General features: G+C 43.7%; 1 protein-coding gene across 1 annotated transcript in view; it reads right to left on the reverse strand.

Moving 5' to 3' along the window:
- LOC110496716 (phosphatidylinositol-3-phosphatase SAC1-A) overlaps window positions 1-17,227 on the reverse strand; it is a 32,932-nt gene extending 15,705 nt beyond the window's left edge. The window contains exons 1-5 of the mRNA XM_036953559.2: window positions 16,887-17,227; window positions 10,663-10,760; window positions 10,105-10,179; window positions 9,483-9,610; window positions 446-595 (exon numbers count right to left, since the gene is read on the reverse strand). Coding sequence (XP_036809454.1) covers window positions 446-595; window positions 9,483-9,610; window positions 10,105-10,179; window positions 10,663-10,760; window positions 16,887-16,915 — 480 coding nt within the window. The 5' untranslated portion in view covers window positions 16,916-17,227. The remainder of the gene's footprint in view (window positions 1-445; window positions 596-9,482; window positions 9,611-10,104; window positions 10,180-10,662; window positions 10,761-16,886) is intronic.
- Between the last annotated feature and the right edge of the window lie 5,579 nt (window positions 17,228-22,806).

A 22,806-nucleotide genomic window follows, 5' to 3' on the forward strand; every position in this document is an offset into this window, starting at 1 on the left:
CCAAACACCACAGTGACACTCCTCCAATATAGATGAAAGATATCGTCATCATCATCTAAATGGGATGATACTCTGAGCCGAGTCTTTATGGTTGACTAGCTCGGTGCGCAATAGGAGAAAACTCTGGCCCTGTCCAAAAACAACCGTTATGCTCCTAAAATACTCACTTCAAGAATCGATTAGTTATAAGCAATATGGTGGTAGCTCCACCTTGCCCTCTGATAGATAGTTTGCCATATGGCTCAGATCCAATCTTTGCAGGTCTACACAAGAGCCTAGAGGGTTAGGTAGAGTCTAGGATTGGTCTTTATTACAAAGAACAATAGTAATTTCTCACCCTCTCTCCCCTCCCCTATTACCACACCCCCTTTCTCCTCCTCTCTTACCCTCTTCCACACCCCCTCTCCTCTCCACCTCCCCAACAACTTCCACCCCCCCCCCTCACCCTCTCCAACAGGCTCATCTCCTGGAAGTCGTGGCTGACGTCGGCCAATCTCTGGAGGGTGTGGGTCAGGTCATAGTCAGTGCAGAAGTAGAATCCATCTGTAGTCAGCACGTTGTTAATCATGGACAGGAATGTCTTGTTGTCTTGCGTCTGGAGAGAGGAAGGGGAGAACATTGATTTTAGCTGGATGGGCACCAATCATGACAGTGCAGTTAGCAGTTTTGTAGTAGGAGCTGTGTGTGAAATGTGAGAAGAGAGGCTGTTAAAACCAGGGACTTTTCATATGAAATTCAACAGAAAATCTTACTAGGTGACCAATAAACACATTTTTACATTTATTTAACCAGGTAAGTCGGTTAAGAACAAACTAATTTCTATGGGACTCCCAATCACGGCCGGTTGCGATACAGCCTGGAATCGAACCAGGGTCTATAGTGACGCCACCAGCACTGAGATGATGAAATACATCTGAATCAGATTGACAGCAACAGATGTTCTGAAGTAGTATTTCAGCCTCGACTCCAGTGGTTTAAAAAAAATGGATGAAATCATCTCTTACATATCACAATAGCCCTCTGAGTCGATGTGTTTCATTCTAAACCTTGTCCACTGCACCTCCCTCCCAGAGTTCACTGCACATAGAGGTCGGGGTGCACAACTACCAATGATCCCTGCATCCCAAATGGCAGCATCCCCTTATGATGCATTTTGAGAGAGACACATGCAGGGCAGGGCAGAATTAGGCCAATATCCACTAATAAATAACTTTTTTTTTTAAACAATTAAGTTTTGGAAACATCTAAAATACAGTGACCTCCTCCCATATCATTACCAAGCCCTGCAATGCCAAGAGCGGAGCAAAGAAATGAGTCCCCTCATCCAGCTGGTCCTGGGGCTGAGTTCACAAACCTGTTCTACTAACACACTGAAGCCTCAGGACCAGAACATCCAGTCAATCAGAATAAACTAAATTACAACACAGTCAAAACTACATTGCTTTTTGGGAAACACAAGCACAAACACAAAGCAAAATGCAGTGCTATCTGGCCCTAAATCGACAGTACATCGTGGCTAACTATTTGACCATGGTTACTGATCAAAACCTTAGAAAAACCTTGACAAAGTACAGGCTCAGTGAGCACAGCCTTGCCATTGAGAAGGGTAGACAGGAAAACCTGGCTCCCTGTAGAGGAAAGGCTGTGCAACCACTGCACCACAGCAGAACCTGGCTCCCTGTAGAGGAAAGGCTGTGCAACCACTGCACCACAGCAGAACCTGGCTCCCTGTAGAGGAAAGGCTGTGCAACCACTGCACAACAGCAGAACCTGAGACGGAGCTGCATTTTCTGACAAAATGTAAAATATATAAAACAATTAGAGAGTGTCATTTCCCCAAATTTGAAACCCTTATTCAAGGTTTCAAAGACCTCTCTGATGAGAATAGGCTACCCGTCCTGTTGGAGGAGGACGCAGAGAGCTGTGGGTTGGCAGCGCACTACATTGCTGCCTGCCATAAGATGAGGGACAGTGTCTGACAGACCAATCAACCTGCACATGTCCTCTACTGTATGCTTATTGTTATTGTTGAATGTATGGTTATTTTGACCCTTGGTTATTGTTGTTACTGTTGTCCCGTTGACAATATTCATTCTTATTATTTTCATATTGTAAATATCCAACGTAAGCTTTGGCAATATGTACATTGATGTGTCATGCCAATAAAGCAAACTGAATGAGCGCAAAAGAGCGAGAGCAAGAGAGAGCAAGAAAAGCTGCATTTCAGCTTTTCACACCCAAGCCCACACCCAAGCCTTATGCCCTTGGGGGAATCCCCGTCACCATCTTGGACGTAGGTCCAAACAAGGGAACTTTGAAACACTCCTGAAGACCTCGTTTTTGATCGAGTTCGCTAATTTACAATTATGTTCACTCCGAGGCCTGAAACTACCCATAATACAATTCGCAATGATTATACATCCACTAAGTCAGCCGAAACGTAAAATCTCAACATGGAGAAGTCAACATACAAGTGTAAATAAAAAGGAATGCCAATAAGTTAGTAGTAACATTTCTATGTAAAAAAAAAAGTTAATATATGTTATTGTTTGATTATCTTTTGGAAATTGTAGAAATAAAACATTAGCCTGCCTAGCTGGAACTTCTGAAGGACAACATTAGCTAGCTAATTCATTGTCTAGCTATCACACAGTGGGCATATACGGTCGTAATAATTATATAGTTAACATAAGTAGACATGCACTCATAATTGACTGTAGCGCATATAAAGCCACCGCAAGCTACCGGTGTCTGAAAACACAATCATCACGGGATGAACGCGAGACGAATTTCCTGCCAAGGGTGATCCACATAAAAATCATCCCTTCCTCCCTTGCCCTGAAAGTGTATACTCGTCAGACGTCATCAGAAGTGTCCACTTAATTTGAGGGCTGAGGGGATAGGGTGTGTCTTAAGTGTTTGGAATACAGCCAGAGAGACAAGACAGACATGAATGACTCTACGGCTATGTCCACAATCTCTTTTCTCCTGAAGTGCGCAATTCGCCATGTGTCTTTCTGGCTCGTCTCTTTCTCAACAGTATTGGAGGTTAAGGTTCAAGGTTCCTCCGCTCTTATTTCAGCACTGTCTCCATGCACATTCACACGGCCCTACACACAAACTCCACTTTCTCACTCGCACATAATATGCAGATACATTTATACTGACCATCTTATATCCTGTTGCCGAGACAACTTACCCTTATAAGATACAGTGCATTCGGGAAAGTATTCAAACCCTTTGACCTTGTCCACATTTTGTTACGTTACAGGCCTATTCAAAAATGGATTCAAATAATTGATTTCCTCAATCTACACACAATACCCTATTTTATTTTTATTTCACCTTTATTAAACCAGGTAGGCTAGTTGAGAACACCTTTATTTAACCAGGTAGGCTAGTTGAGAACAAGTTCTCATTTGCAACTGCGACCTGGCCAAGATAAAGCATAGCAGTGTGAACAGACAGAGTTACACATGGAGTAAACAATTAACAAGTCAATAACACAGTAGAAAAAAAGAGAGTCTATATACATTGTGTGCAAAAGGCATGAGGAGGTAGGCAGATAATCTGCTAAATTGTAATTAACACTGGAGTGATAAATGATCAGATGGTCATGTATAAATGACAAAGCGGAGAAAGGTCTCAATTGTCACAAAATGTATTCAAACTTAAAAACAGAAATACCTTACATTAGTATTCAAGTGCATCCTGTTCGTCCCTGAGATGTTCCTACAACTTGATTGGAATCCACCTGGGGTAAATTACATTGATTGGACATGTTTTGGAAAGGCACACAACCTGTCAAAAAGGTCACACAGTTGACAGTGCATGTCAGAGCAAAAACCAAGCCATGAGGTCAAAGAAATTGTCTGTAAGAGCTTCGAGACAGGATTATGTCAAGGCACAGATCTGGGTACGGGTACCAACACATTTATGTTGCATTTTTAGGTCCCCAAGAACACAATGGCCTCCATCATTCTTAAATGGAAGAAGTTTGGAACCACCAAGACTCGTCCTAGTCGAGGTCGACCGATTAGGATTTTTCAACGCCGATACCGACTATTGGAGGACCAAAACAGCCGATACCGATGAAATCAGCCGATTTTTTATTTAATTTATTTGTGATAATGACAATTACAACAGTACTGAATGAACACTTGTATTATATTAAGTTAAAATAATACATCAATAAAAATCAATTTAGTCTCAAATAAATAAGGAAACATGTTCAATTTGGTTTAAATAATGCAAAAACAAAGTGTTTTGAGAAGTAAAAGTGCAATATGTGCCATGTAAAAAAAGCTAACGTTTGAGTTCCTTGCTCAGAACATATGAAAGCTGGTGGTTCCTTTTAACCTGAGACTTCAATATTCCAAGGTAAGAGGTTTTAGGTTGTAGTTATAGGACTATTTCCCTCTATACCATTTGTATTTCATTAACCTTTGACTATTGGATGTTCTTATAGGAACTAGATTATTGCCAGTGTAACAGTATAGCTTCCGTCCCTCTCCCCTACCTGGGCTCGAACCAGGAACACGTCAGCCGCCGCGGCCCATGCAGAGCAAGGGAAACAACTACTCCAAGTCTCAGAGCGAGTGACGTTTGAAATGCTATTAGCGCACACCCAGCTAACTAGCTAGCCATTTCACATCGGTTACACCAGCCATTAGGCTGATAGGCTTGAAGTCATAAACAGCGCTGTGCTTGCGAAGAGCTGCTGGCAAAACGCCCGAAAGTGCTGTTTGAATGAATGCTTACGAGCCTATTGCTGCCTACCATCGCTCAGTCAGACTGCTCTATCAAATCAGAGACTTAATTATAACATAATAACACAGAAATACGAGCCTTTGGTCATTTATATGGTAGAATACGGAAACTATAATTTTGAAAACAAAACGTTTATTCTTTCAGTGAAATACGGAACCGTTCCGTATTTTATCTAACGGGTGGCATCCCTAAGTCTAAATATTCTTGTTACATTGCACAACCTTCAATGTTATGTCATAATTATGTAAAATTCTGGCAAATTAGTTCGCAATGAGCCAGGCGGCCCAAACTGTTGCATATACCCTGACTCTGCGTGCAATGAACGCAAGAGAAGTGACACAATTTCACCTGGTTAATATATATATTAAAAAATATATACTTCTGGCTATTGATTTTAAGAAAGGCATGGGTGTTTATGGTTAGGTACAGTCGTCCAACGATTGTGCTTTTTTCACAAAGACGCTTTGTTAAATCATTCCCCAGTGTTGCATCGATTATATGCAACGCAGGACACGCTAGATAAACTAGTAATATCAACCATGTGTAGTTATAACTAGTGATTATGATTGATTGATTTTGTAAGATAAGTTTAATGCTAGCTAGCAACTTACCTTGGCTTCCACTGCATTCGCGTAACAGGCAGGCTCCTCATGGAGAGCAATGAGAGGCTGGTGGTTGGAGCGTTGGACTAGTTAACTGTAAGGTTGCAAGATTGGATCCCCCGAGTTGACAAGGTGAAAATCTGTCGTTCTGCCCCTGAACGAGGCAGTTAACCCACCGTTTCTAGGCCGTCATTGAGAATAAGAATGTCTTCTGACTTGCCTAGTTAAATAAAAGGTATAAAAATAAATCTGCACTCCAAAAATACAGATTTCCGATTGTTATGCAAACTTGAAATCGGCCCCAATTAAATCGGCCATTCCGATTAATTGGTCAACCTCTACTTCCTAGAGCTGGCCGCCCAGCTAAACTGAGCAATCAGGGGAGAAGGGCCTTGGTCAGAGAGATGACCAAGAACCTGATGGCCAATCAGGTGGGATGGGAGAACCTTCCAGAAGGACAACCATCTCTGTAGCACTCCATCAATCAGGCCTTTATGGTCGAGTGGCCAGACAAAAGCCCCTCTGTAAAAGGCACATGACAACCCGCTTGGAGCTTGACAAAAGGTACCTAAAGGACTCTCAATGAGAAACAAGATAATCTGGTCTGATGAAACCAAGATTGAACTATTTGGCCTGAATGCCAAGCATCACATCTGGAGGAAACATGGCACTATCTCTACGGTGAAGCATGGTGGTGGCAGCATCATTCTGTGGGGATCTTTTTCAGCAGCAGGGACTGGGAGACTAGCCAGGATCGAGAGAAAGATGAACAGAACAAAGTACAGACAGATCCTTGATGAAAACCTGCTCCAGAGTGCTCAGGACCTCAGACTGGGGCGAAGGTTCACCTTCCAACAGGACAACGACCCTAAGCACACAACCAAGACAATGCAGTGTCTGAATGTCCTTGAGTGGCACAGCCAGAGGTCGGACTTGAACCCAATTGAGCATCTCTGGAGAGACCAGAAAATAGCTGTGCAGTGACACTCCCCATCCAACATGACAGAGCTTGAGCGGATCTGCAGAGAAGACTGGGAGAAACTCCCTAAATACAAGTGTGCCAAGCTTGTAGTGTTATACCCAAGAAGACTCGATGCTGTAATCGCTGTCTCAACAAAGTAGAGGGTCTGAAAGTAAATGTAATTTAAAACAATTATAAATAAAAATGTTGCTTTGTCATTATGGGCCATTGTGTGTACATTGAGGAAAACAAGATAAATCATTTTTAGAATAAGGCTGTAACGTAAAATGTAGAATAAGTCAAGGGGTCTGAATACTTTCCGAAAGCACTGCATCTACCTCCATCACTCCAGTATCCCTGTCCCCTTCCCCCTATACATATCTACCTCCATCACTCCAGTATCCGTTCCCTTCCCCCTATACATATCTACCTCCATCACTCCAGTATCCCTGTTCCCTTCCCCCTATACATATCTACCTCCATCACTCCAGTATCCCTGTCCCCTTCCCCCTATACATATCTACCTCCATCACTCCAGTATCCCTGTCTCCTTCCCCCTATACATATCTACCTCCATCACTCCAGTTTCCCTGCATATGGTATTGGAACTGACTTTAAAAATATATATAAGTATGCTTTCTTACTTTGTAGAGTTCATATTTCTTATTCCTCGTGTAATTTTTTTTCTAGTAATACATTGTTATTAATTATTACATTATTGTGTTTTGATGCGATTAAGGCCTTTCACTGTACTCGCGACATTACACCTTGAAACTCATGTCTTCTCCAATATGTTCTGAAGACAAAGAGAGAGAGAGGATGCAAGGAATTAAAGGGGGGGGAAACAAACGAGAACGACCCTTGACCTCCTCGCCCCCCCTCCCTACGAGGCGGCAGCTGCTTCCCTGCATTTTGTCAGCACTTTATTCCCATGTTTTTGCCAATGAATGTTGTCTCTCTCTCTCTCTCTCTCTGGGTGACTGACGACCCAATACATTCAATTCAAGCCTCGTGTCCCAAACGGTTCCCTATTCCCTTTGCAGTGCACTACCTTTGTGCTGGTCACTGTGTAGAAAATAGGGAGCCATTTAAAATGATACATGGTTTCTAACACCAAGTGAATTTCCACTGAACACTATTAAAACACTTGAAGCATTTAGACCAACCCCAAAAAAACATCACCGCTAATTCTAATAAAGAAAATGTCTTTCTTTTTTTACGTATCAAATAAAGAGTGTGTCAACTTCGGTTTTCCACAATAAAAAGGCAATTCACTGTGACCTTTAGTCAGCCGGGCTGTAAGCCAGCGTTGTTCTGACTGTGGTGCATCTCTAAACTCCCTGGGGTCAATTACAATGAGTTTGGTCTGAGTCCCAAATGGCACCCTAATCCCTTTATAGTGCACTACTTTCGCACATTTTCCAGTTACAGTAAAGCACTTAGTATCAAACATTGACTAGAGGATTTGTTTTTAAATAATTTAAACACTTGGTATATTTCCAGTTTAGCCAGGCTGTCTGAAGACTGAACGCCTGAAGGAATCTTTGGGGATAATATCGAATTGGGAATTGAATTCACCCAACATTGGATTTGACACTACTGTAGCTAGGTCCCCTCTAGTTCAACACTACTGTGTTATCTGTACCATAGTTACTGTAGCTAGGTCCCCTCTAGTTCAACACTACTGTCTGTTATCTGTACCATAGTTACTGTAGCTAGGTCCCCTCTAGTTCAACACTACTGTCTGTTATCTGTACCATAGTTACTGTAGCTAGGTCCCCTCTAGTTCAACACTACTGTGTTATCTGTACCATAGTTACTGTAGCTAGGTCCCCTCTAGTTCAACACTACTGTGTTATCTGTACCATAGTTACTGTAGCTAGGTCCCCTCTAGTTCAACACTACTGTGTTATCTGTACCATAGTTACTGTAGCTAGGTCCCCTAGTTCAACACTACTGTCTGTTTTCTGTACCATAGTTACTGTAGCTAGGTCCCCACTAGTTCAACACTACTGTCTGTTAGCTGTACCATAGTTACTGTAGCTAGGTCCCCACTAGTTCAACACTACTGTCTGTTAGCTGTACCATAGTTACTGTAACTAGGAAGAGGTTGAACCAGAACCAGCAGACTGGGTTGAGTATTAGAATAGGGAGTGTAAAACTTCTAAGAATACCCCACGTCGAGTGGCAACGCTCTCGGCTGGTCACATTCCACGCCAGAGACTGGGTTCAAACCCCACATCCACTCTTCCTACTGTTCTCTCATCACATTCCCCACCAGAGACTGGGTTCAAACCCCACATCCACTCTTCCTACTGTTCTCTCATCACATTCCCCACCAGAGACTGGGTTCAAACCCCACATCCACTCTTCCTACTGTTCTCTCATCACATTCCCCACCAGAGACTGGGTTCAAACCCCACATCCACTCTTCCTACTGTTCTCTCATCACATTCCCCACCAGAGACTGGGTTCAAACCCCACATCCACTCTTCCTACTGTTCTCTCATCACATTCCCCACCAGAGACTGGGTTCAAACCCCACATCCACTCTTCCTACTGTTCTCTCATCACATTCCCCACCAGAGACTGGGTTCAAACCCCACATCCACTCTTCCTACTGTTCTCTCATCACATTCCCCACCAGAGACTGGGTTCAAACCCCACATCCACTCTTCCTACTGTTCTCTCATCACATTCCCCACCAGAGACTGGGTTCAAACCCCACATCCACGCTTCCTACTGTTCTCTCATCACATTCCCCACCAGAGACTGGGTTCAAACCCCACATCCACTCTTCCTACTGTTCTCTCATCACATTCCCCACCAGAGACTGGGTTCAAACCCCACATCCACTCTTCCTACTGTTCTCTCATCACATTCCCCACCAGAGACTGGGTTCAAACCCCACATCCACTCTTCCTACTGTTCTCTCATCACATTCCCCACCAGAGACTGGGTTCAAACCCCACATCCACTCTTCCTACTGTTCTCTCATCACATTCCCCACTAGACTGGGTTCAAACCCCACATCCACTCTTCCTACTGTTCTCACAATTGCCTGTCTCCACCTCTGTTTCCAACTGTAGTCTTTAGTGTAAAACACATTTTTTTTAAAAATATATCCCAAAAGTGCATGTGTTTGTTACCTGGTCCTCAGTGAGGTGAAGCACAGTCTTTTTGTAGGAAATGACGTCAAAATCCACTGCCTTCCACACAGCGTGACCCAGCAAGCTGCCCACATTCCTCTTCTTGGTAATGACAATCAGGTACATCCCTGTGAAAAAGGGGAAACCACAGTCAGTCAGCACAACATATAAAACAGTAACGCGTGTTAGTTACAGGGGTACATCCTGAAGGACAAGATAGGCGTATTGTCCAAATAATCTATCCTTTCTCCCCAAGTGTGACCTTGTTCAATTCCCTTCATGGATCTGAAAGTCACTCGGGCTCTAGTACTGTTGGTATTTGATGCTCCCTGACTGTCTATCTTTCATGTCTGTGATTATTAGCTTGAGAGATAATGAAGTCAATGTAGGTTTGTTATCATTTATACACCTCTTATTTTTTACTCAAACCTCCCACAGACTGTATGTTTAACACCCCTTCTCTAGCCCATGCATAAACCAATCCCAATGCTTTTAGATTTGCGGGAATCAGTGAACGATTCCACACTTCAGGAGAAAGGAGATATTGTTGGGACGCACCGAGTGGTAGGCCTACATCCTGTGACAAGGACCAGTCCAGTGTTGGGTCAGGCTGTGGACCTACCTGCCACCAAGCGGACGGTCCCCATGATGCCACAGATGGGTCTGGTGTTGGCTGACGGAGGAACATCTTTCTTCCCTAAAGAAACAAGATGGAGGACAAACACTCTATAAATCACAATGATTAACACACAGCCAGCTGCACCGACCCACACACAGCCAGCTCCTGCACCGACCCACACACAGCCAGCTCCTGCACCGACCCACACACAGCCAGCTCCTGCACCGACCCACACACAGCCAGCGCCTGCACCGACCCACACACAGCCAGCTCCTGTACCGACCCACACACAGCCAGCTCCTGTACTGACCCACACACAGTCAGTTGACCTAGACATTTTTCCTGCACTACACAGAGTGGTGGGCAGAAACTTTGCCAGCATGTTATGCAGATGTAGGTTTTAAAACCACATTAATTATTAACAACTTACTTCAGTTCCTCCATCAGGAAGCTATAAAGCCTCTCTGGGAACCTACCCAAATTCATCCAATAACAAAATGCTTTGTTGTTTTTGTTTCCCCCGTTACAAAACATTTCGCAACGGTGTGCACAGAGTCTTACCAGTCAGGGTCATCTCATTGGACACCCTGTCAATGGCCAGGACTGCGTCGGCCCCATCATCACAGGCCTCAATGTAGAACTTCTCTGGGCTGGTGTGCCTGTGTGGGGGGTGGGGAGAAACATAATGGAGAGGTTCAGGTCTGTTATGGAGTAGGGTGAAGTTTCCCTCAGATGCTGATCTTGTGTCACCCCGGAGCCATGTCACAGAGAACGTCCAAGGACATGAAAAGCAAGACAGGGAAAAGGCCACCTGAGATGCAGCACATCACAGCGATGAGACAAGAATCCTGAGGTTTATTACAGGCAGACAATAAAAATGTAGATAATGACAACTGTGCCGTTGTGGACTTGAGCCATGCACTTAACCCACCCACAACATAAGATCAACTGCACTGATAGGCTACAGTATAAAAACACATGTGTTCCGTCAGCACCTGGAGAGCTACTGGGCCTGCAGGCTTTTGATCCACAGTCAGTTTATCAAGGTCCTGTTGAGCAGCTGATGTTTTTTATTTTTTTACAATGTGGTGTGTTAGAGCAGGGCTGGAGTAAAAGCCTGCACCCCCCCCCCCCCCCCCCCCCCCCAGTACCTCTCCTGGACTCTCCAGGAGGAGGGTTGGCCACCCTTCAACACTACAATTACCACCAAATACTTTTAATGTCTCTATAAGATAAATTCCCCCTACTCTATGAACCAGGGATTAAATGCGTAAAGTGGGCGAGTTAGATCACTTAGATGGTGATCTATTTGTAAGGTTAAAATAGTCCGTGCTCAAGTCAGGGATATATTGACAGCATATTAGTTAGGCTACTTGTCAAATTAGGCTATTCAAATTAGGCTATTCTAATTAGGCTATTCTGTTGTTGTCAGAATTTCATGGCCAGTATAGAATAGAGGAGAGTCCTAGTCAATTAGGAGCGCTTGAGAGACGTTTTTTCCCCTGGAGTATTCATTATTCGTATCTTCAACTGCACACCTGTATCAACTGTGCCAGCCAATCAAATCACATTCTATTGGTTGCATACACATTAAAAATTCTGACGTTATTGAGGTCGTAGCGAAATGCGATTATGGCCTACACAAGAGGGGGCGGAAAAGTATTTTAGGACATGAGATTAATACATGCTAATAACTGAATACTGTAGTTAACTAGCGAGTTAGCCAATTCAATACATATTGTGTAGGTTGGATGGTTATTTAGTTAGTCTTGTAGACTATATCAGTACTTTACCTGTTGAGCAAAATGTCTCTCACTTCTCTCCCCTCTCAATTCAATTGACATATCAAGTTAAAATGACTTACATTGTCAAAGTATACATATAACGAAAATGGTGGGACCAACAGCAAGTAATTATACTCCCAATGGGTTGTGAGATCTGTCAATGCTGGCCAACAATAATTATACCCCCAATGGGTTGTGAGATCTGTCAATGCTGGCCAACAATAATTATACTCCCAATGGGCTGTGAGATCTGTCAATGCAGGCCAACAATAATTATACTCCCAATGGGCTCTGCAGAGACTGGGAGATAAGTGCATAACACATCACATCCTTAGAAAAACAGGTACAATTCTGATGGGAATAGCGTAAATTGTTTGACAGTGTGATTTTTGGTATTGTTTTTGTCCATTGGGACAACTTAATCTAGAATCTGCTTGTCCGGCAATACGTTGGATTTGCCCCGGGACAAGCTTTACTACAGAGCCCGAGAGTGCCATTATACACTACTCTGGCCGAGCAGCGTCAGGTGAAGACGAAACGGCTGCCTGACTAAATCCTTATTGTGAGACGCCTATGGTCGTCACAACATGTCGACAAATTCTCATGCCACAGGAAAGTCAGGGGACAACAGGACATACTGCTGGCATAACAACAACAACGCCATATTGTGTGTTTTTCATTTGAATTAGACCTACCGACTCTGGGTTGTTGTTCACCAATGGGTGACCCAAGAGGAGGATACGCATGCAGAGGTGGGAGTGGGCTAGCTGTTTTATTGTTAAGGAGGATCCTTCTGAAGTAAGGATTGGGCTGTAATAGGTGGGGAGCTCAAACTTCACCCCAATACACACACACATATATATTTTAACCTTTATTTAACTAGGCAAATCCGTTAAGAACAAATTCTTATTTACCATGACGTCCTACCCCGGCCAAACCCCGGACGACACTGGGCCAATTGTGCTGTTAAATCATGCTGTTTAATCAGCTTCTTGATATGACACAGCTCAGGTGGATGGATTATCTTGGCAAAGGAGAAACGCTCACTAACAGAGGTGTAAACATATTTGTGACCAACATTTGAGAGGAAAAATAAGCTGTCTGCATAACACATTACTGCAAGTTTAATTTCATCTCATTAAAACATAGGACCAACACTTTACATGTTGCGTTTAGATTTTTGTTCAGTGTATAAACCCTCCAAACCCAGACGTGATCTAGAAGCCCTCCAAACCCAGACGTGATCTAGAAGCCCTCCAAACCCAGACGTGATCTAGAAGCCCTCCAAACCCAGACGTGATCTAGAAGCCCTCCAAACCCAGACGTGATCTAGAAGGCTTCCAAACCCAGACGTGATCTAGAAGCCCTCCAAACCCAGACGTGATCTAGAAGCCCTCCAAACCCAGACGTGATCTAGAAGCCCTCCAAACCCAGACGTGATCTAGAAGCCCTCCAAACCCAGACGTGATCTAGAAGGCTTCCAAACCCAGACGTGATCTAGAAGGCTTCCAAACCCAGACGTGATCTAGAAGCCCTCCAAACCCAGACGTGATCTAGAAGCCCTCCAAACCCAGACGTGATCTAGAAGCCCTCCAAACCCAGACGTGATCTAGAAGCCCTCCAAACCCAGACGTGATCTAGAAGCCCTCCAAACCCAGACGTGATCTAGATGATGCAGCCTATATCTCTTTTTAAAACGACTGCTTGTTTATTTTGCTTAACAAGCACTTTGAGATTCTGTCTAATGAAAAGCGTTATAAAAAAGTTGAATTATAATATATTGACTGCTTGCAGGACTCGATGTGAAGTTGTGACTAAAGTCAACAACCAAAAAAATAAAAAAAATAATAAGTTAGACCATGTTCATGGCTCATGGGGTATTGTATTGGCACATAGGCTTGCTTATTGTCAACGAGCTACCGGCGCCATCTCTGATTCATCAGCAGTACTTTATGAGCGCCATTGTTTTGTTAATACAGCAACTACGGACTTGCCCCTTCTACATGGTTTGAGAACATGACAACTCGGTCAGGTCGTCACAGTTGCCCAATAGTTTGTGCAAAGCATCACACTCAGCTACAGCAGAGACGGAGTATAAAAATTGAGCTTACAGGAGAAAATGTCAAGAAAATGCAGAACTTGGGGCCGATAAAACCATAGGTCTGTTTGCCTGCCCTGTAGTCTATGTACTGTACATCATGCAAGGATCTCTGATCAAATCGTTAGTCTTCTGCTGATCCATAGGACTTAGTTGTCTGGTTGGCTTGTTTGCTGCTAAAGGTTTTTGCAACGAGACGAGCTAATTAGCTGCCTACTAAACTGAAATTGTCATGCGATTCAACATTAAAATCGTGATGTTTTATTTGTTTTATCCGTTATTTTACCAGGTAAGTTGACTGAGAACACGTTCTCATTTGCAACAACGACCTGGGGAATAGTTACAGGGGAGAGGAGGGGGATGAATGAGCCAATTGTAAAGGCACAAAGTAATTTCAAGGGAGGGGTTCACTATGAAATAAACTTGGCAACGGTCTTGGTAAGTGGAGCGTGCCAATATATTTTTGCACGAGGGTTCCTTGACTAGACTACTGATGCTACAGAAAATTCAAAAGGCTTTAAGGCACATCAGCAATGTTTTCTGCTTACCGTTTCATACAAAGAACAAAAACATTTGAGGACGATACATTTATAAATCAATCGTAAAAAAGAAATAGATGACAATGGTGGTCATCTCAACATGTATTTTCCCCCAAACCGCTATGACTGATTAGTGGAGCTGTCCGCTAAATACAGTTGCCTCAGTTTAATGGTTGCCAATTCTCATCCCACATCGGGCAGCAGCCTGGTCTCATAGACTAGACGTAACTGCCTCGCCTGGTTCACCAACTACTTCTCAGATAGAGTTCAGTGTGTCAAAACGGAGGGCCTGTTGTCCGGACCTCTGGCAGTCTCTATTTGAGTGCCACAGGGTTCAATTCTCGGGCTGACTCTTTTCTCTGTATACATCAATGATATCGCTCTTGCTGCTGGTGATTCTCTGATCCACCTCTAGGCAGACGACACCATTGTGTATACTTCTGGCCCTTCTTTGGACACTGTTAACTAGCCTCCAAACGAGCTTCAATGCCATACATTGTAATAATGACAATTACAACAATACTGAACACTTATTTTAACTTATTATAATACATAAATAAAATCAATTTAGCCTCAAGTAAATAATGAAACATGTTCATTTTGGTTTAAATAATGGAAAAACAAAGTGTCGGAGAAGTAAAAGTGCAATATGTGCCATGTAAAAAAAGCTAACGTTTAAGTTCCTTGCTCAGAACATATGAAAGTTGGTGCTTCCTTTTAACATGAGACTTAAACATTCCAAGGTAAGAGGTTTTAGGTTGTAGTTAATATAGTATTTATAGGACTATTTCTCTATATACCATTTGTATTTCATTAACCTTTGACTATTGGATGTTCTTATAGGCACTAGACTATTGCCAGTGTAACAGTATAGCTTCCGTCCCTCTCCTCGCTCCTCCCTGGGCTCGACCCAGAAACACAACGACAACAACCACCATCGAAGCAGCATTACCCATGCAGAGCAAGGGGAACAACTACTAGAAGGCTCAGAGCGAGTGACATTTGAAACGCTATTAGCGCACGCTAACTAGCTAGCCATTTCACTTCGGTTACACCAGCCTCATCTCGGGAGTTGATAGGCTTGAAGTCATAAACAGCGCAGGTGTCTCCCTCACTAACTTTAACCATCAGCTTTCAGAGCAGCTAACTGATCATTGCACCTGTACATAGCCCATCTGTAAATAGTCCACCCAACTACCTCATCCAAATACTGTATTTATTTACCGTGCTCCTTTGCACCCCAGAGTCTCAACTTGCACATTCATCTTCTGCACATCAATCACTCCAGTGTTTAATTGCTAAATTGTAATTACTTTGCTACTATGGCATATTTATTGCCTTACCTCTTTACTCCATTTGCACAAACTGTATATATACTTTTCTATTGTGTTATTGACTGTACATTTGTCTATCCCATGTGTAACCCTGTGTTGCACTACTTTGCTCTCTTGGCCAGGTCGCAGTTGTAAATGAGAACTTGTTCTCAACTGGTCTACCTGGTTAAATAAAGGTGAAAAAAAAAAATAGGAAACGTAAATCCAGGCCACTCAAATTAGTATGATGTGTTACATTTGGTATAATAAGAAATGCTCTGAGAACAGGTTGGGGGCAGATAAATAAAGGTTAAAAAAATGTATAATATTCACTTCTAATTCTGAAAATTGAAAGCATACCTGTTGAGAAGGGTCACCCTGATAGTAGTTGTAGGTTTTTATACAGTACCCAAGAAGAATCTGACTTAATTTGACCATTGAAAAAAGGGCTATTGGGAAAATACTGCAATGCGGGTTGGATTGAGTCCCTAATCTTCATTTCCAAGGTGATGATTGCACTTTTCTTCCCAACAGAATTACGCAATAAATTGCGAGTCCACATTTCAAAGACTTGTTTTGCGCCCAAACTTACACCGCAAATGGCAATATATGTCAAGAACTTGGTGCCTTACCAATGGGAGCCATCTGTCCTGAGCATGAACGTTTACTTCTGGTAGTATGTTTTTGTAAGAAAGTGTTGGGATCAGTAACCACCCCCAAACATTTATATTTATGAGTAACTCTCCCACCCACAACTTCTCACTTGAATTGTTTTTAACATTTGGAGGGATTGGGAAAGGGCTGAACATGGGTTTGAGAGTTACCCTTAAGCAAGCTAAGCGAGTTCTAGTTACTAGACTGCATTGCCCAACTAACGTTAGCTGTTGACTTAGCTAACATTCAGCCAGCTAGTTAGCTCATGACTACCCGACTTTTGACAATCATGACAAATGTCCATTGTACATCTCTGCAGCTGAAAACGTCGACTTGATATTGCTTATACTTGATTGGTGTCGTTTAAATACATTTAAAAGTAAAGAACAATACTTACAAATTGAACCTCTCGTAGGCTATCGTCATCTTCACTTCTTATAGCGATCTGAGCTGCTACTACTGCTGCTGCTGCTTCTTCTGCTTCTTCTTCTTCTTCTTTTGCTTCATAATGGCGGTCCGGAAACAAACGTTTAAGAAGCATGCCGCCACCTATTGTGCTGGAGTGTGTGGTCAATCATGGTTTTTCAACATGAGCTCCACGGTTCTAAATCCTTCTTCTTCGGTGAGGTTTAACGGCGGTTGGCATCCAATAAATGTTGCATTACCGCCACCTACTAGACTGGGGTGTAACTCAAATCACAATTTTATTTGTCACATGCGCCGAATACAACACCTTACAGTGAAATTCTTACTTACAAGCCCTTAACCAACAATGTAGTTTTTAGGGGGGGGGGGGGGGGGGGGGTAATAAAAGTATTTACCCCACTCCTCTCAGTATCCCTCCCTCTGTTCTGGTACAGATCTACTACTCACTCCACTCCTCTCAGGATCCCTCCCTCTGTTCTGGTACAGATCTACTAGTCACACCACTCCTCCCCTCTCAGGATCCCTCCCTCTGTTCTGGTACAGATCTACTAGTCACTCCACTCCTCTCCTCTCAGTATCCCTCCCTCTGTTCTGGTACAGATCTACTAGTCACACCACTCCTCTCAGGATCCCTCCCTCTGTTCTGGTACAGATCTACTAGTCACACCACTCCTCTCAGGATCCCTCCCTCTGTTCTGGTACAGATCTACTAGTCACACCACTCCTCTCAGGATCCCTCCCTCTGTTCTGGTACAGATCTACTAGTCACACCAGTCCTCTCAGGATCCCTCCCTCTGTTCTGGTACAGATCTACTAGTCACTCCACTCCTCTCAGGATCCCTCCCTCTGTTCTGGTACAGATCTACTAGTCACTCCACTCCTCTCAGGATCCCTCCCTCTGTTCTGGTACAGATCTACTACTCACTCCTCTCCTCTCAGGATCCCTCCCTATGTTCTGGTACAGATCTACTAGTCACTCCACTCCTCTCAGGATCCCTCCCTCTGTTCTGGTACAGATCTACTACTCACTCCACTCCTCTCAGGATCCCTCCCTCTGTTCTGGTACAGATCTACTAGCCACACCCCTCCTCTCAGGATCCCTCCCTCTGTTCTGGTACAGATCTACTAGTCACTCCACTCCTCTCAGGATCCCTCCCTCTGTTCTGGTACAGATCTACTACACCACTCCACTCCTCTCAGGATCCCTCCCTCTGTTCTGGTACAGATCTACTAGTCACACCAGTCCTCTCAGGATCCCTCCCTCTGTTCTGGTACAGATCTACTAGCCACACCCCTCCTCTCAGGATCCCTCCCCCTTCACCCATCTTCCTCTACTTTCTTCACTGCCTCAGCATATGACAATTTCGGCACGACTCTAACCCTGGAAACCTCAACCTGCCTCTCTCGCACGGGACATTTCTGATTCCCAGCCCCATGGGGAAATAGTGGTATGTGTTAATTGTAGGGATACCCAATGCTACACATTCCTTTGTCTCATGACCTTCTGCACACATCTTACACGTAGGAACCTCCCTCCTACACACTGCTTCCACCTGCCCATGAGCTTGACACATGTAACAACAACATATTCGTCACAAAAGCTCGTACAGGATAACGTATATATCCTAACATCACTTTGTCGGGCAAAGACTCAACATCAAAACTCAAAAGAACTGTTTCTCCACTCACGTCACCCTGTTTGCGCCCCACCAAAACGATGAGTATCACAAACACCAGGAATCTTCCCCTTCAGTTGGTCAGCTTTCCACATTTTCAGTTACCCCAGTTATCACTCCGTTCAATGGCACCCTTTTCTTGAGAGCAAAACAATTCCCATCTCTTGCCCCCATTTGTTTAACACGGAGCGCCTGCTCCCTCTGACCAGCAGAAACGCAAACAGTTATGACAAGACCCCTTACGGTAACCCTCACCTATTCCACAGCACCCAACTCTGTTTTCACCCACCCTGAAACCACAAATGGATCAGTCAAAAGGAAAGGGTTCACTTTTTCCAAAAACTTCACTCCTACTGTCACAGAAACATCTTTAATCCTGACCCTCGGTGCAAGCCTCGGGCTCTGAGAACTTCACCACTGATACTTCACCCTCATTCACTTCCATTTCTCTTCCTGTCTTCAGCTCACTCTGCTTACACTTTCTACCATTCTTCTTTAACAAACCATCTCCCCTTTTTCCGCCATTTTTAACCGACTCTAGCTCACCCTCTTCCTCTCTCTCTCAATTCAATTAAATTCAATTCAAGGGCTTTATTGGCATGGGAAACATGTGTTAACATTGCCAAAGCAAGTGAGGTAGATAATATATAAAGTGAATATATAAAGTGAAAAACAATACAAATTAACAGTAAACATTACACATACAGAAGTTTCAAAACAATAAAGACATTACAAATGTCATATTATATATATACAGTGTATTCTCTCTCTCTCTCTCTCTCTCTCTCTCTCTCTTCGACCTCCTCTGCCTCTCTTTTTCTCTCCATTCATCCTCTGTATTCCAAGTGTACGTCTCCTTATTCAAATGCTGCACTTCTCCTGACATACATCTTGTCTTGTCACGGGACGCCATTTTAACCCTGCTGTCACAATCTCAGTCCAATCAGCAGGAACGCCTGGGGATGTAGCTGTCAACAGGTCCATCCCACGTATAAAGCAGCCGCTTCGCCTGGATGTTCTACTTTATCAATATCTTTTCCATTTCAAACAAGCGCCGCTCTCTTTGTCCTGGATTCCTCCTGGCACACCAGCTACCTAGCTAGCATGTCTCATTTCTAAATCCTCTTACCTAACTCAGTAGAACCCTACTAACTTCTAAAAGACCCTCCCCAAAAATCACTTCCAAACCTCACTAACCCCATCCAACCTCAATGGCCCTACACTTCAATCGTTCCCTCTCTTACAACAATATCATTTCCGTACTTACAAGAACATAACAACACATGCTTCACCGTTTCATCGATCATACATACACTCCAGACACAATCCATTCCCTCTGCTTGCAAAACCAGATGTAATGACGAGTTCCATGTACAATGTCCTAGGCACAATCGACCTAATCTGACCTCTGACCTTTCTTTGGAGGGCATATGACGGCCCTTGTGCCCTTCTGCTCAGAGTACCATCTCTTCTGCCCCACATAAATCAAAATAGCTCTGATCTTACATTTGGCCTCACCTTTATCCAGTGGAACATGAATATCAATTATGTCTCGTTTTAAAGCACTTTCTGCTATCTGGTCTACAATTGAATTCCCTCCCACACCCGAATGGGCAGGGTCTAGGCCTATGGCATTCATGACATTTTGTCAGCCGGTGATTGTCAAGCAAATAACTGTCGGTCTCACGGTAATTGACTGTTAATTAACATAAACACATTCAGCATCTTCTGATTTCCACGCACAGCCTACAACCCACTGATGCAGACCTTTGGAACATCTACATTTTTAAAAAGTCTAATAAATCCACGTAGTATAGTCTGCACCGTCACAATAAATCCATTATTTATTTTAGACAGGTCTAAAGAAACATGATATGAAGAAAATGTTGTCTATTTCAGAAGAATAGAATAGCATACTCTGAGTTGTCCTTATGTTAGGTACTGATGTGGCTATGCCATGTGGCTGTGTGCTACACTAGTTAATTTAGCAGACAAGATTTGAGTAGAATTCCGTGGCAGTATTTCATAGTCTGAAGAATCCAATTGAACAAAGCTGAATAAAATAGAAAGGATATTTTCACCAAACGATTTGAGGGAGTGGACACATGCGGCTATTCTGTGTTGAGGGGTTAACAAATAAACTGGTTCTCCTATATGCTTCATTTAGAGCTTGTTTGTGTAACTTTAATTGTGATACTAATGTTGCGGCTATTTGTCTTGATTTTTAATACATTCTAAGGCTGCATGATGCCAAAACCAAGCCATGAGGTCGAAGGAATTGTCCGTAGAGCTCTGAGAGAGGATTGTGTCGAGGCACAGATCTGGGTAAAAGGTACCAAAAAATGTCTGCAGAATTGAAGGTCCCCAAGAACACGGTGGCCTCCATCATTCTTAAATGGAAGAAGTTTGAAACCAGATGGACTCTTACTAGAGCCTGTGTAACAGATGTGAAACGGCTAGCTTAGTTAGCGTGGGCGCTAAATAGCGTTTCAATCAGTGACGTCACTTGCTCTGAGACCTTGACGTAGTAGTTCCCCTTGCTCTGCAAGGGCCGCGGCTTTTGTGGAGCGATGGGTAATGACGCTTCGAGGGTGACTGTTGATGTGTGCAGAAGGTCCCTGGTTCGCGCCCGGGTATGGGCGAGGGGACGGTCTAAAATTATACTGTTACACCTGCCGCACAGCCAAACTGAGCAATCGGGGGAGAAGGGCCTTGGTCAGGGAGGTGACCACTCTGACAGAGCTCCAGAGTTCCTATGTGGAGATGGGAGAACCTTCCAGAAGGACAACCATCTCTGCAGCACTCCACCAATCAGACCTTTATGGTAGAGTGGCAAGCCACTCCTCAGTAAAAGGCACATGACAGCCGGCTTGGAGTTTGCCAAAAGGCACCTAAAGGACTCAGACCATGGTCTGATGAAACCAAGATGGCCTGAATGCCAAGCGTCACGTCTAGAGGAAACCTGACAACATCTGTACGGTGAGGCATGCTGGTGGCAGCATCATGCTGTGGGGGTGTTTTTCAGTGGCAGGGGCTGGGAGACTAGTCAGGATCGAGGGAAAGATGAACGGAGCAAAGTACAGAGAGATAGTTGATGAAAACCTGCTCCAGAGCACTCAGGACAACGACCCTAAGCACACAGCCAAGACAACGCAGGAGTGGCTTCGGAACAAGTCTTTGAATGTCCTTGAGAAATGTGATGGTTTAAGTCTACAATGGTTAAACCACATCAATATGATTGGGTGGGCCTGTCAGGGCCTGGCTCCCCAGTGGGTGGGCCTGTCAGAGCCTGGCTCCCCATTGGGTGGGCCTCTGTCCACCCAGGCCCATCCATGTCTACGTCCCTGATGCAAACTGAGCATGATGACAATTGCTGCATCACAAATAGCCTACTAATCAACACTTCGGACTAAACTTTTTCAATACCAAGTTTGCATTTACTGGTATATCATAAATTGAAAAGTCTTCCCTACCCTACAGGCTACCGATGTCTTTCTTCTGTGAGCTGCTCCGTGCCAAAACCAGTTGAACCACTGAAGAGTCTATAGGTTCACCACTGAAGAGTCTATAGGTTCACCACTGAAGAGTCTATAGGTTCACCATTGAAGAGTCTATAGGTTCACCACTGAAGAGTCTATAGGTTCACCATTGAAGAGTCTATAGGTTCACACACTGAAGACTTATAGGTTCACCATTGAAGACTTATAGGTTTGTCATTGAAGGCCTATAGGTTCACCACTGAAGCCCTACAGGTTTGTCACTGCGCAAACATGTCTACAATAGATATAAAGGCTGTTAAGATATTCATGTTTCCAGAAAGGAGTGTATATATATATGTGGCCTGGCGAAGGGGTTTTATGCGTTGACTGACTGGAAGCTGATAATTATGATCATTTTTTTTACTCTGCTGGTTTTGGGGATAAATTACGAGTTGTCACTGTCCAAGACCAAGTATTCGAAACTCTATACTGTGATCTCGAGACCGAGTACTACAACACTGACTGATACACAATGTATTCTGCCGATTGGTTGACAATAGATCCTCCCACAATGCAGGGGATGATTGGATTGACAATAGAACCTCCCACAATGCAGGGGATGATTGGTTGACAATAGAACCTCCCACAATGCAGGGGATGATTGGTTGACAATAGAACCTCCCACAATGCAGGGGATTGGCTGCAGTATTAAGGTTTTGAAGAGCAACTGTAGAAA

This window comes from Oncorhynchus mykiss, chromosome 18 (genome assembly GCF_057628025.1).
Source record: "Oncorhynchus mykiss isolate SJ-2025 chromosome 18, ASM5762802v1, whole genome shotgun sequence".
Lineage (NCBI taxonomy): Eukaryota > Metazoa > Chordata > Actinopteri > Salmoniformes > Salmonidae > Oncorhynchus > Oncorhynchus mykiss.